Below are 14,974 nucleotides of genomic sequence, written 5' to 3'. Positions count from 1 at the left end.
TGTAGTGTTCTGCTATATCATATACACCAAAGCAAAAGAAGGTCTCTACTAGCCCCTTAGGAAAAGCACACAGCAATGTGATTTGGGATCTAAAGTACCAAACTATCTGTGGGCACTTTTAAGATGATAATTATATAAGTTTTAACATTATGATATTTTTTGGACAATGCTCATCTCTCACTTTACTTACAAATAATTTTTCTGTTCATGATTTTCATACATGCATATCTGTTAAATCATTTTTTTATTTAACTGGCTGATTTTTCCTTCTTGTCTTTACTAAAAACAATTGAGCACCTAAATGCACAATTATTCCAGTTTATTCCACTCCAATAATTCTTATCAACCCAGTCCTTCATTCTTTATCCAAGCATACATTATATAGTAATGCTATATTAACTGAATGTGTAATTTCAATATTAGCTTCAGTCTTAAGAACATCAGAGAGAGTGGCTTCTTTGGAAAACTAACCCTTGAGAAGGATAAAGTATGAAAATTCCAAGAATCTTGGATAGACACTATCTCTCATGGCCACTATTTCAGAGCTCCCTGACCAAAAAAAGTTACCCAAGATTGGCGAAAGCCCTTCCTGGGCCTTACAATGGTAGCTGATATTAAAATTGTATAGCTGACCTATACAAGCACATAGCAACCATGTACTAGGAATCATTCTTAACTTCCTAAAGTTATTACCTTTCAAGAAACATGGTTATGCCTTTAATTCCCGCACTTGTGATACAAAAGCAGGCAAATCTCTATGAGCTTGAGGTCATCCTAGTCTACATAGTGAGTTCCAGGACAGCCATGGCTAAACAAAGAAACCCTGTAATAATAAACATAATTAGAATCACTAATATTATCAATTTCCATAGACACCAAATTAATACTTTATCTACCTGGAGCAATGAGACAGAATTGATTATTCTACACATTTCAAATATGCTTTGAAACAGAGAGTACGGTCATATATGTGATACCCATAATGAAAAAATAGTATGGAGACTATTAAAATCCAAACTACACAAAAATACAGCTATATATGAATATTTTATTCAAACACTGAAGTAAACAAATGTGATGTCACAATAAAGCAGCACACCAAATACATTGTCTTTTTGGTTTTATGACTTTAAAATGTTTTTTAAGTTTTTGAGTATGTGATAACATTTTATTTTGATTACATTCATCCCTATTGCCCAATGCCTCACATGTAATAACCATCCTTCTTTGTGTCCTTATCTCCTTTTTTAACTCCATTGTTGGGGACACACACACACACACACACACACACATACACACGCAAACACACACACAGAGTCTTGGTTGAATGGCCATTTACTGGATCTTGGTAGACCTCCTGGGAAAGCTAACTCCCTATACTAACAGCTGTCAATTACCAATACCTCCTCAAGTAAGGGTGGGCTTATAATATTGACCTCCCTTCTCCTTGATTTTTACATCCTTTCTAAATGATACCAGAGAATTACACATAGGGATCATGTGATACAAATGTCCCCTCTAGGGCTGAGCTCTCCCAGTCACTTATTTTATGAACATTGAACAAATGTACATGTCAATGGTAATCATCTTCTATTGCAGAAAAATAGAAAAAAAATGAAACAGCTTATCTGATGAAGTTTGCGAAATGAACTAATCTATGGGCATAGTGAAAAATCACAACCTGTTCATTTAATGCTCTGTGGTATTGACATAGTAATAGTAGTAGGTTCTAGCCTAAATCCTAGGACTTGTCTTGCCATAACTTGTTTATATTTTGATTTATTATTTATTTATTTTCCAGCCTGACTGCACCTTCCCTTCCCTCCTCTCCTCTTCATCCCACCCCAACACCTCCCCTTTGCCAACCCCCATCCACCACTTCTCCATTTCTATTCAGATAATGACAGGTCTCCCATGAATTTCGACAAAACATGGCATATCAAGTTGTAGTAAGACTAAGCACCTCACGGTTTTATTAAAGCTCAGCAAGATATCTGAAGATGGAAAGATCTCCCATGTTTATGAATCAGTAGGATTAACATAGTAAAAATGGCAATCTTACTAAAAGCAATGCACAGATTCAATGCAATCCCCATTGAAATCTGAACACAATTCTTTGCAGAACTTGAAACTACATTACTCAGTGTCATATGGAAAACCAACAAACCCATTATACCTAAAACAATACTGTAAAATAGAAGAACCGCTGGAGGTATCACCATCTCAGATTTCAAGCTCTACTACAGGACTATAGCAATAAAAACTGCATTGTACTGGCATAAAAACAGACAGGTGATTCAATAGAATCAAATCAGAGACCCAGACGTAAATCCACACACTTAAGGATGCCTAATTTTGACAAAGAAGTCAAAATTATACAATGGAGAAAAGAAAGCGTCTTCAACAAATGATGCTTGCACAACTGGGTGTCAGCATGTAGAAGAACGCAAAAATATCCATATCTGTCACCCTGCACAAAACTCAAGTCCAAGTGGATCAAAGACTTCAACATAAATCCAGGCACACTGAACCTGATAGAAGAGAAAGTGAGGAATAGCCTTGAACAAATTGGCACAGGAGGCAACTTCCTGAACAGAACACCAATAGTGCAGACACATAATCTTTCCTTATTTAATTACTGCATTAATTTTAGGTCATCTTAGTCATTGAGTATGAGAACATAATAGGTATTGTGATGAAATGGAAAAATAAGCATAGGGAAGTTGAATTTAAATCTGAACTACAAATGCAATTTTCAATTTGATACATTCTTGTTTTATATAGTACTATATAAGCTCAACTCTATGGATATATTTGCTACATAAATGAAATATTGATACATATTACTATACCTAAAATATCATCCACAAAATAAATGTTGTCTAAATACATTTTATTCAATTTCCAAAAATATAAACTTTAATATCAATGTATTTTCATGTGGATGATCTGTATTGAATTGTTAAAATCAAACAAGCCAGTAGACAGTAAAGGCAATATTTTCAGTCTCTACAAGACAGTAAATCAGTTTCTCCAAAATTTTGCCCATTGTCTTTCAAAATCAAACATCTGAATGATTGCAATTGATTGAAAAATAGGGCAGATGATGATAAGGATAGGAGTGATGAAGAGAAAAGCAAGATATTTTACATAGTTAATGCTACATCATGAAAATTGAAGCTACAAAATGAAGAATAATGTTATTTAAAATAACAAACTATGAAGATATTGAATTGGTTTATAAAATTAAATAAAGAAGTACTTATTCAAAGGGGATTATTAACACACAAAGCATTAATATATAACACATTCAAAAGACTTTTATAACAGAAGTTTATAGCACACTATTTTATAAGCAATAGTGTTTAATGATCATTTCACTACACATGGGAGAAATGTGAACTCTTAGCCCTGAGATGTTGTTTCCAATTTGGCAATAAAACACAATATTGCATAAAATGTATTGTGTTAATTTAGTTTAAATTTCAAATTTTACACATTTTCTTTCATTTTAAGTAAGGATCACAATTGTAGAGAATCAGAACAGTGTAAAACATTGCCAAGAGAATCTCAGAAGTAGATGGCGGTTTGATATACACTTTAGTTACTCAACCTGTGTGCCATCCTTCCTTTTAGCCTTAAAAATGACCAGGTATAGAGCAATGATATACCAGAGTTAATCCTTGTGCCAATAGAGTTAAAAATATCAAGTTTAATTCAAGTGGAACCAACAGATTCTCCATTTTTCCCTAATCTTTCCTCTACCTTTCCTATAAAAGTCAGACAAATCATATTTTTCTTTCTATAGATCCTCTCAATCTACATATGAAAATGGTGTATGCATATATAAAAAGAATACCCCAGGTTATTCTGGTTGTCAGTGTAAATTATCTTGTGTACCACAAATAAGAAGAAGACTATTTAAACAATAATCATATGCCTCTAAACATTCCTGATCCAGCTTCTATGGCCTTTTCAGTCGATTACAACTATGAACTCTTCATACCTCTTTTGTAGTAAACAAGGCTTAGAGACAATATGTACATACAGAACATACCAATTTGAATGTAGTAACTACTAAATGTGTCAAAACAGAAAGAAAACATAAATGATCATAATTATTAGTTATTGTACTTCATTTCCTACAAGAATTCAGATGTACAAAGATAAAATCATTTCTCCAAAAAGTAACACCACCACAAAGGAAATTCAGTGAGACGTAACATGCAAGAGATCGCCAGTTGTGGTCTCTTATTTGATCCAGCCAATCTTTAGTTGATTCTCACTATAGATGTCATACAAGTTCCCGATTGGTCTGGTTTGATATTTGTAAGTTAGGTGTGCTTAATTCAGTACTGTTTCTGTGGGAAACATTACGAAGATTATAGAGTGCTAAAGAGTGGAGGAGGGCTTCTCGGGCTTTGGACGCCTCTATGTTCTGCTCTTGAGAGATCTGAAGGCTGATTTGATTAACATTATTCATCAGCATATTAGAAGCCATGAAGTTGGTTATAGAGATGCACCTGGTAAGATTTTCTTCCAGAAACTGTTTGTAGAGTTCATCCACCTTTTTTTCCATATAATTATTAAGCATAGAATTAGAGAGGGGTTGCTTATGTGATAACATGCTTTTTTCTCGAATCTCATCCCCATTTAATAATTTTGAACTGGATGTTTTCTCTAGAGGCTCAATTTTAGGAGAATATCCCAATGGTATATCCACCGAAAGTAAAAGAGGACCATTACAAACATCATCTTGGGCATGTTCCACAAAGCAACCAGAATCATACATGTTTCTAACATGATCACCTCCTATCTGTAGGTCAGGGTAATTCTGGCAAATGCTTGTACATGACCAAGATCGATATAAATCCAGTTGTGTTTCATCATGGCCCCTCTTTGGAATGGGCAATGCAATGGATACATTTCCTGGAAGAGGTGTACTTTTGAATTTTGCAACAGGCAGCTCATCCACAGATTTCATTTGAGATGTATCATTATCTTGTTCAGTTAGACATCCTTCTATAACTTTCTCTTGATTTCCCATCTTAAGAGGGGGAGATAAATTGTCCTGTATAGCTAAAATATTATTTTCCTTTTCATCATTTGATGTCTTCTTACATCTTACTGGTTTGCAAATTTTTGCGTGTTTCTCTTCGTTGTAAAGGAATTCTGTTAGGAAGCCTTCTCCAAGCATTTTCTTAGTCAAGTTCTTCTAAAACTATGAGTGAATTGTATTCCTACAATATAAAACAACTAATCAAGACAATTTACATTACAATATTACAATTAAAATGTAATTTACATTACATTATAATAATTTTCTCCTGCATGAACCATGTTTTAAGGAAAAACTGTTGCTTAAAGAATAGAGAATAAGACTAGAGATACATTGATTCCTTTTTATCACTGTTTATTACACTCCCTACATTTTTCATGGGGCTATTGGGATAATATTACAGAGCACCTAAGCAAGTGTTTTGAAAGCACAAACTAGGGGATATATATAACTCTCTATATCCAGCTGTCTTCTAGTATTTACTTATAAAGTACTAAAACTTTTATTTCCCAAAAATCCACTTAAAATAAGAATTTACACTTACAAAAATTTTCTGAACTAAACTATAAACATTCTGTCTATTTTTTTCAATAATGTGGGTCTCTTAGTCTTCCTACTACTTTTTCTGTCTATTCCTTTTTATATTTTTTTCTTCTTTTGGACTCAGATCTTTCTTCCTTATTTACACTACCCATTAATGCAATTTTAAAAGTTTAATATTTCCCTATAAACTCCCATATAAAAACCAAGACATGTTGGTTCACACTTGTAATCCCTGCAGACAGCAGCCTGAGGCAATAATATCATAAATTCTAGGTCAGTCTGCGCTAAATAGCAAAACCTGCCTCTTACATACAAAAATAAAAGCAAACTATATGAGAATGGAAAATACCATTCAACTTTACTCAAAATAGAGCTTTCATCTCACAAGTCCATGCTATACACTATACAAGTTTCCAGGAAACCCATTTATTTTAACGGTTGAAAGAATTTGAGAAGAAAATGAAACAACACAAATCAAACTAAGAAAGAGTTTATACTTACAATTTTTTCCAAATATCAGGGTACCTAAGGATTTGGTCTTCTGATATGCCGCCACTCCAAACTCAGAAAACGTTCTTTCTGCCTGGTTTGTGTCTCAGTGTCTGCTTACATCTTACAAAGGAGGACAGCTTTAGACACATAAATTGGTTCTGCTTTCCATTCACACCCCACGACTGAAACCCTGATAGGAAAATGATGCGGGTTAGTCACATGTGTGGTCTGGTAATGACCACTTACCAAAAGAGGATATGAAAGTGTTTATTCAAGTTCCCAATGACAGAGAGTGGGAAAATGTTAACAGCAACAGAGTTCTTCATGTACGTCAAGACAGACAAGGTTATTTTCACTTTTAAGTAGGACAAGAGTGGAAGAGTCTCAGCATCCTTGGTAAAAATGATTAATTTGAAATAAATCAAATGAGCATCAAATAGAAAAGTAATCAATAAATCGTGATGCACCATGACATGAAACACTAAATTAAGCATTTCATTAAAAATATTTGTATTAATTCTTTCAGGGCTTACATCCTTTAAAAAAACCTCTCTCCCTTCCCCTCAGAAGCCATCAACTGTCAATAGGTCTTCAGTTACGGTTGGGGGAGGGAGTCATTAGCCACTAGGCCCTTCATGTTAGAATGTTGATTAGCTCGATCTTGTACAGGTCACCACAGATGTTGTAAGATCATGAGTGCCCTGGCCATGTCTTGTCCAGAAGTCTCTATTTTCCTAACCTCTAAATCTTACACTCTTTCCACACCCACTTCTATGATGGTCTCTGAGTAAATGGAACATTTCTAATGCTTTTACAATACTAAACTGATTGTTCCTTTGTTAATTTTTTTGTTTGTTTACAACAGGTATCCCTGGATGACCCATGCTTTGGAGACCAAACTGGTCTTAAACTTATGGCTACTTGACAATCATTCTAAATTGTCATATAGATTGTTAATTTAACAAGCAAAATATTATCCGTTTAACAGAGGAAACAAAGACAGAGAAGGGGGTTATGCACTTGTTGACAGTCACAAAACTAATAAGTAATAGAATTAGGGTATTCAGCAAACAGTTGGATTAAGAACACCACAGTGTATGTTATGTATATGTGTAAAGTATGTGCACTGCAGGAGAATATACACAGTTTGACTCCAACATGAATTGTGTGTATTATTCAGAGTATTTCACACACACACACACACACACACACACACACACACCAATTTAATCTTCATAAATTTCCAGGAGACAAATACTATTTTCCTTATGAAATAAATTAAGTACAGAAAGTAGTTAGGGAACATGTTCAATTTCAGAGAAGTGTGAGGAATAGTTTGGGTTTGCATTCAAGTACTTGAGAATTAGAACTTTCACGTTTAATGTCCTTGGTGAGCTAGTTTTTGCTTTTCATTGCCTTAATATATGTCAAACATGCTGGTAAAAAAATGATGCAAATCTAATTGTTTACATCAGATTCCTTTGTAGAGAAAATGGCATGAAATATGTAGAGGGGTAATTTTACAACTTACTTTCTATATTTCTATATGAATTGAATACTCTTATGATTACTGTGTATCTGTGTTTTATGGGAATGACTGAAAGACAAAATAATTCACATACATACAAAGTCAAGGAAAATACTTTTCTATCATTATTAGAATACGCTTTCCCAGCCTTACAAAGGTCTCACCCATATTTGAATGCTTTTTAATAACACATAAAACTGCCAAAGACACACAATCACAGTTTTAATACAGATATTATATTTGGGGCTTGAATTAGTAATTCATCTTTTTATTGTATTTAATGAAATTAAATGAATCAAAAGCAACCTAAAGATAGTTCTAATTTTGTGTGTCTTACCAATCAACTCGTTCAGGTTGTCAAAGTTGTCCTCCTGTGAGAAGTACTATATTACAAGAGCACCCAGTGAAGTGAGGAGATATGTCAATATCTTACACTATAAGGTAAGGAAAGAACTTCGAAGATAAATTCTATCAATGCCACCAAAAATGAATATTAAAAGAAAATAGAAAATTTAAATCCCTCTTAATTTAAATTTCATCATTGACTATATTCCATCTAGTTTCCCTTCATCCCTATATATCATGGGTCAAAATTGTATCAATGCCCTGTCCTTAAAATATCTGCCTTTCCATACTTGGATTACAATAGCTGACTCTAATCTTGTCTCCCATAACATTTGTCATACTATTTTATCTAAATTTTATGTAAACCTAAAATCTTCAAAGTCTTCTGCTTACCCATGGTTTATAAGAATGAATATATATATGTATATATATGCATATATATGCATGTATGTGTGTGCCTCAACGTAAAATATTCTTAGGCAAGGTTTTCAACCATCACAGCAAATCTTCAAGTTATAATTACCTGCAATTTTAAACAATAGTATAAAGTCTCAAAATATTAAAAATCAAAATCCAATGTGAAACCAGACTTCCATCTTTTAGTTTCTCCCTGTGCCTCTAAATCTCAAGTAAGCAGATTACTTAATTGCAGAGACAAAAAGCCAGAAATGATCACGTTAAAACCCTACCATCTACTGGGAACCTAATATCAGTGATATTTTGTGTAAACATTTGGAGCCTAACTTTTACTGGCCAGTGATAACTGAACAAAAATGATCAGTTTCGTGAAAGATAAATTGTTCTGAAAATTTGCTACTAATGACCCTTGAGATAAGACGAAGAACTTCTCTCTCAACTGCTCTGAAACTCTCACATACTCTTAAGTCTTGATTTCTCTTTTCTGTGAAATCATCAACTGTGTTTTTGCAGTGTTCTTTCAAAAACTCCTCTTTTTTACTGTCTGTTTTCATCCAGGTAAATATCATTTACAGCCTGCACATTACTGGCTTTTTCAGACGCTATCTCAAACACAGCATTCATGACAGTTCTTTCTACCTTAAAATACTTTGTTCTAGTATTTTTGCAGCACTCTACATGACTCAACTTTGTTAAGTTCTGTTATTCTGGGATAATTACCCTGACCCACATAGTAAGGTTTGATTTTATCTGCATTATATTTATCTCATTTTATGAATTCTCACTCAGTTCCTTGAAAACAAATACTTTGTCTTATGCACTGATGTGATCTTTAGCAGAACACAGAGTCTAGCACCCGTCATTAGTAACACTTTACTTCTGCACAATCTTACAGTGAAGTCACACACTTTCACATATTCAATTCATTTAATTTTTAAAATTAAATTTTTAGATAGGTACCATCATCCTCACTTCAACAAAAATGAAATTTTAACAAATTCCTTTGCTCCGGTCTCCCACTTGTTCCTTCTTCAAGACTAGGTCTCGTGATATGTATCCCAAGCTGGCTGTAAGTCTTTATGCACCAAAGCATGACCTCATACTTCTGATCTTCCGGCTCCCGGCTCCTTCCGCGTGCTGGCATTACGGATATATGCCACCAGCCCTGCTATATGTGGGACTAGGCATGGCCCAGGACCTCAGAAGCACTCTACCAAGTGAGCTGCATCTCCAGCCACGAATCCATTCTTATTAGTAGATAGAGCCACGTAACGCAATATTGTCTTACAGAAAAAAAAGGATACTTAATCCACTTTTGACAAACTCCTTAAGGTACAAATGTTGCCAGTATCTTCCACAATTAAAAAATAAAACTGGGGGGGGGCGAAGAGATGGCTGTTCAACAGTATGTACTGGTCTTCAAGAGGACCAGAGTTCGATCCCCTACATCAATGTCAGGTGGCTCCCCGTGCATACATCTGCACACCGGCGCAGATACATAATGAAAAAGAATTTTTAGAAATCTAAAAAGAAGTTGTAAATAGAAAGTATTCACTGAAAAAAATGAGCTCTGGGTGTTTCAAAGAGGAAGCAGACATTTTACACAGGGAACAGCAAGGGTGGGGGAGAAGAGGAAGTACTAAAAGGGGTAGGGACTATTGCACAAATTGAAGGCTTGGCCTCAAAAAGGAAAGGGCAGCCTGCAAAGCACATCTCAACAAGGGAGCCAGGTTGGGGGGGCGGAGGAAAAGAACTTTCCTGTGGGGGAAATATTGCTATGTTGGTCATGTCTTGCCTGAATCTGTTTGTTTGTACTATCCTTACAAACTAAGGCAACATGAGTTTGTCTCTTTTCTTCACATGCCACACTGTATTTTAATGATTTTCCTCCCTGGTCTCTGTTCCAGTGGAAAGGTGTTAACTAGTCTGTGTTACTCTAGGGAGCACAGCCTCGCCTTCCCTCCCTGCAGATGGGTGGGACTTTCTGCCCTCTGGTCACTAGGCACCAGCTTTCCTCAGAATGGGCACCAGCCTACGCCACAAGGAGCATTTGCTCCTGAGCCAATCCTGAGTGCAGGACCTTAGCAACCCCCACAGGGAAAACAAGAAGGCTAAGCCAGGATCAGTGGTCAGACTTCAGAAAGCAGGAAGCCGGTATCCAGGAAGGGAGCTAACCATAAACCACCAGTGAAATATTCCACTCATTTCTTTTGAAGAGTAACTGCAGATTGGAAACCATGAGTAACATTAAAATTTATTATGCCAGCGTGTCAGGATCTAGGGAGGTGAGTAGGAAGGGCCTCAGGTGGAGGGAAGGAAGCAGGAGGGGATTAGAGTCAAAACATCGTATTTGGGGACGTCAAGGTTTTGCTAAGACTATCATACCCTTTCTGCCCTTTTAAATTTTGCTTTATTTTACTACGTTGGATGGAGGTGGGACATACAAGGACCTATCAAAAGGGGAGTTAACTCTCTTATTCGGGCTGTGCTCTAAGAATTGAATGATATTGGAAGTTTCAGGTGTTTTGAACTCAACTACCTTAAGGAATTCAATAATTTTGTCGGTATTTCAAGTGTACAAGAAATAGTGAACTCCATTTAGAATGGGAGAGAAGAAAACGGCAGTAAGTATATAGCCAAAATCCCCAGAGGAAACCAAGCAACCCATAAAGGGGTCAATTGTTTATTTCTAAGAAGTTGGTATATTTGCATAGGTCACATATTTCTTACACAAATTAAAGTTTGGATGATTTATTTTTGGCAGTATTTAGGAAGTATTGTAGAACAGCACTGCTTAATAGAAACATAATGAAAGCTACTTATGTAACTTTAAATTTATTACTAGTCATTTAAAAGAGAAAAACAGACTAATTTAGTATATTTAACACAAAATATTCAAAATGTCATTGCAAAATGTAATCATTATGAATGTTGGTATGTTACATATTCTTTTATCATATTGTCTTCAAAAGCACTGGCTCACATAAAAACTGAAGGATTAGAATTTTTGCCCTTTTATGAAAACCAATAACTGGTTGCCAAGCATTCATCACACCCTTGCTGCATGCCATGCACAATATCTGAAGGGAGGAATGAGATTTGATCTCAGCCTAGTCAGGTAGATTCATCTTTTTGCACAAAAAAACGCAGTTTTAAAGAAAGTAAATTATGAGATTACACTAGTTTTAAAACAACAACAACAAAAAGCATGTGACATATATGCTATTGTGTATGATAGTCTGTAAAAGTGAATGATTTCAAATAAAAACCACAAAGAATGTAATACACTAAAGTGCTGATCTATGACACTCGAACTGTTGCATAATCATCATCCGGCAGGGATGCTAGAATGCATTATTACGGGTACTAGCCTCAGTATTTCTAATACTGTAGATTTGAGGTGGAAGTGATGCTGATGCTGCCAGTCTGTGAATCATGCACAGAATATCACTGTTCTATGCAACTGTTCCCTTAATGGATTAGTCTGGAAAGATTTAGAAAAAATTATAAGATGACTCATGTCTCATGCAATATATCTTGCAATTTAAAGAAGTAATGAGAATGTGGAAACACTGAATTTTGGAATTTTAAAATTTTCTCTGCTATCCTTTAGATACAGACAAGTATTTTTGAAGTATGACTGAGTTACACCTTCTGAACATCCAACTTTAAAAAGCTTACTGACATGGCACTTTTACAGAAATCCCACTTCAGTGAGTTGGGGCTGGAGCTTGTCAAATGATTTTCACATTCTGGTATCAGAAGTATTATTTGACAAAATTACTCAAGATACCACATGAAAACACAGAAATCTCAATTTTACCTAATATTTATGATGTGGTTCTTCAATTTTTGGTTATAAATTAAATTAAAAAACAAACAACCACAGTTATGATTCTACTTTGACCATAGTGTTCATTTTAAAAGAAAGTTAAGTATCAAAATGAGTCTGTTGGTGTAGGATACAAATTTGGCAATTCAAGCACACAAAAATTAGCCATCTTTGATCTTTCATTTATTTCATGTATTTAATTTTTCATTCCATTTTCTGATTTAACTCCTGATTTTTTGTTTTCCCTCTTCTATATGTAGATGTAGACACACAGGGTGCTTTTCAAAGCAGTCTCACTGTGTGATCCAAGCTGGCCTAGAAATTGCTCACTATGGCTGTCTTTTTTATTTGTTAGTATATATTGATTGTACAAACATTTTAGTACATGTTAAGTTTCATATATTGCCACACATCTTTTAAAAGAAAATCTGTAGTCCTGTTCAATTCCATATTGTGCAATACCTATGTGTATATAACATAATACATATGACTGATAAACTATGTATAATATGACAAATATATATATATACATGATCTAACAACAAAAATGCCTAATTGTTTTTGTACCCAAGCTTGCCAACAATAATGGCTGTTCCTCTTTCATAACATAATGGATAGGCCAGACAACAAAACATAAAGGTATTAGTGCAAATTGATTAATAACTTTCTATCTCTTTATACTAGGTAAAACAAAGGCAAGATGAGGTTATGAGGATTTTGGATTCTTATAAAGTTAAGTATGAGCTAATAGACATTGCTGTCAGCTCCCAAATATTAGAAGAAATGAGAACTAAAGTTGCCTGTCCTAGTGCTGCACCGCCTCAGATATTCAATGGCCAAGAATATTGTGGAGTAAGAATGCTCATCTTCATTGTTTATATTTAATAACATAAAATCATATATGTGGGTAAAAATCAATGTATGAGGTATGAAAAGTCGGGTTTACTTAACTACAGACTAACTTCATTGTGTTTCTAACAACAAGATAATTGGTGTTTAATCCTAAAAAGATTGTCACTTCTTGGTGAAGGATAATTATGTGTATTTTTATCATTCATTATAATATGCAATAACTGATATTCTGGGGAAATTATTCATCTTTCTGAGTTAGCAGAAGTTTGAAAAAGTCTGGGCATAATAATTAGCAGGCAGCACTTGACTTTAATTTGTAATTAAGAATGATCAGAACTGATTAACTCCAATTTTATTTTTAGGATTTTATAACTTTCCACGATGCCAAAGAGAACAAGGAAGTTCTAAAGTTCCTGAAGATGGAGAAAATGTAGACATGATAAATGATAAACTCATCATTTACTCTTATCAAATAACTGCTCCATTAAAGTTATCACCAAAACTAATGGAATCCTACTCTGAATGAAATCCTACTCTGAATGATTTGTTAAAATGATTGTTTAAAACTGAACATTTTAAAGATTTGCATTTACTCTCTCTCTCTCTCTCTCTCTGTCTCTGTCTCTCTCGGTGGGAGTTGTGCCCAAACACACACACACACACACACACACGGATGCCTACAGAAACCAAAGAAAGGTGTCAAATTCCTTATTAGTTACAAGGAGCATGGGTACTGGGAACCAAACTTGAGTCCTTTCAAAGATCAGCAACCACTCTTAACTGCTAAATCATCTCTCCAGCTCCAACTGTGAACACTTTGCAGACAAGAAATTGAACTAGTATCCATCAACATGAAACTTTAAACAAAAACACTAGTAACTGGCTACACGCATGAATACACTTCTAGGGCAATTTTCAGTTTGCTTTCTGCTTTATTTTTAAATGTTTGTCACTATATTTAATACAGGTTTACATCATAAATCCTCATGCAAAGGAAACACAGGACTAAGAGTAACTTTCATTCTTAATATTCTCAGGTGAGCCGGGCGTTGGTGGCGCACGCCTTTAATCCCAGCACTCGGGAGGCAGAGGCAGGCGGATCTCTGTGAGTTCGGGGCCAGCCTGGTCTACAAAGAGAATTCCAGGACAGCCTCCAAAGTCACAGAGAAACCCTGTCTCGAAAAACCAAAAAAAAAGAAAAGAAAAGAAAAGAAAAAAATATTCTCAGGTGATTTTTCATACATTAATATCTGGGAACCAATACTTGAAAATAATTTCAGATCACCTCTTATTTCCTACATGATACAAAATGGCGGACTTCTTCCAATCTGTTTCTCCACTTGTTTTTGTTGTTGATGTTGTTGTTGACAGGCGAATTTATCTACCCATACTACATCTCAGAAGACATGGTGTTGACTCCATGTGAAATGGACTACCAAGTCCTAGATGAGTTGGTCTTCATATTTCAGTTATCCTCTGCTTCTTCAGTTAAGATTTTTCTCCATAGCCCCATCATTTTTTATTAATTTACTTTTTACATTCCAATCCCAGTTCCCCCTGCCTCCTTTCCATCCCCTCCCTCCACATCCTCTTCACCCCAACTCCCATCTGCTTCTCGGAGAGGGTAAGGCCTCCCCTAGGAAGTCTACTAAGTCTGTCCCATCATCACGCTGAGGCAGGACCAAGGCACCTCTCCTCCCCCCCACACCCGTGTCTGGGCTGGGCAGGGTATCTCTCCATATAGAATGGGCTCCCACTAAGTCAGTTTGTGCATTACAGTTAGATCTGGGACCCAGTGCCAGTGGCCTTGTACATTGTCCCAGTTGCACCATTGTCAACTATATTAAGGGAGTCTAGTTTAGTCAGAGTCAGTGATCTCTCACTAGTTCAGGTCAGCTCTTTCTGT

General features: G+C 35.3%; 2 protein-coding genes across 2 annotated transcripts; one reads left to right on the top strand and one right to left on the bottom strand.

Annotated features, from left to right (window-relative positions):
- Nucleotides 1-2,876: 2,876 nt before the first annotated feature.
- Nucleotides 2,877-6,245, bottom strand: LOC101833018 (TLR adapter interacting with SLC15A4 on the lysosome). The gene is made up of 2 exons (XM_021234645.2): nucleotides 6,104-6,245; nucleotides 2,877-5,240 (listed from the first exon to the last, which is right to left on the bottom strand). Exon 2 carries the CDS (start codon nucleotides 5,195-5,197, stop codon nucleotides 4,295-4,297), a length of 903 nt encoding a protein of 300 aa, XP_021090304.1. The 5' UTR covers nucleotides 5,198-5,240; nucleotides 6,104-6,245; the 3' UTR covers nucleotides 2,877-4,294.
- A 4,211-nt stretch (nucleotides 6,246-10,456) lies between these two features.
- Nucleotides 10,457-13,574, top strand: LOC106022230 (SH3 domain-binding glutamic acid-rich-like protein 3). The gene is made up of 3 exons (XM_013122731.3): nucleotides 10,457-10,669; nucleotides 12,901-13,068; nucleotides 13,431-13,574. Exons 1-3 carry the CDS (start codon nucleotides 10,622-10,624, stop codon nucleotides 13,500-13,502), a joined length of 288 nt encoding a protein of 95 aa, XP_012978185.1. The 5' UTR covers nucleotides 10,457-10,621; the 3' UTR covers nucleotides 13,503-13,574.
- The last annotated feature ends 1,400 nt before the right edge of the window (nucleotides 13,575-14,974 follow it).

The sequence above is a fragment of the Mesocricetus auratus genome, unplaced genomic scaffold, assembly GCF_017639785.1.
Source record: "Mesocricetus auratus isolate SY011 unplaced genomic scaffold, BCM_Maur_2.0 Super-Scaffold_100003, whole genome shotgun sequence".
NCBI lineage: Eukaryota > Metazoa > Chordata > Mammalia > Rodentia > Cricetidae > Mesocricetus > Mesocricetus auratus.
Note: the sequence above shows the minus strand (reverse complement) of the source record. Positions and strands in the feature narration are given on the sequence as shown.

What these genes read in the sequence shown, in the direction of transcription:
- LOC106022230 (XM_013122731.3), top strand. Translation starts at nt 10,622, where the DNA reads ATGAGTAACATTAAAATTTATTATGCCAGCGTGTCAGGATCTAGGGAG. An exon ending in GCGTGTCAGGATCTAGGGAG is followed by an intron (nt 10,670 to 12,900) that starts GTGAGTAGGAAG and finishes TCTTTATACTAG; the next exon opens with GTAAAACAAAGGCAAGATGA. An exon ending in ATGGCCAAGAATATTGTGGA is followed by an intron (nt 13,069 to 13,430) that starts GTAAGAATGCTC and finishes TTTTATTTTTAG; the next exon opens with GATTTTATAACTTTCCACGA.
- LOC101833018 (XM_021234645.2), bottom strand. Translation starts at nt 5,197, where the DNA reads ATGCTTGGAGAAGGCTTCCTAACAGAATTCCTTTACAACGAAGAGAAA.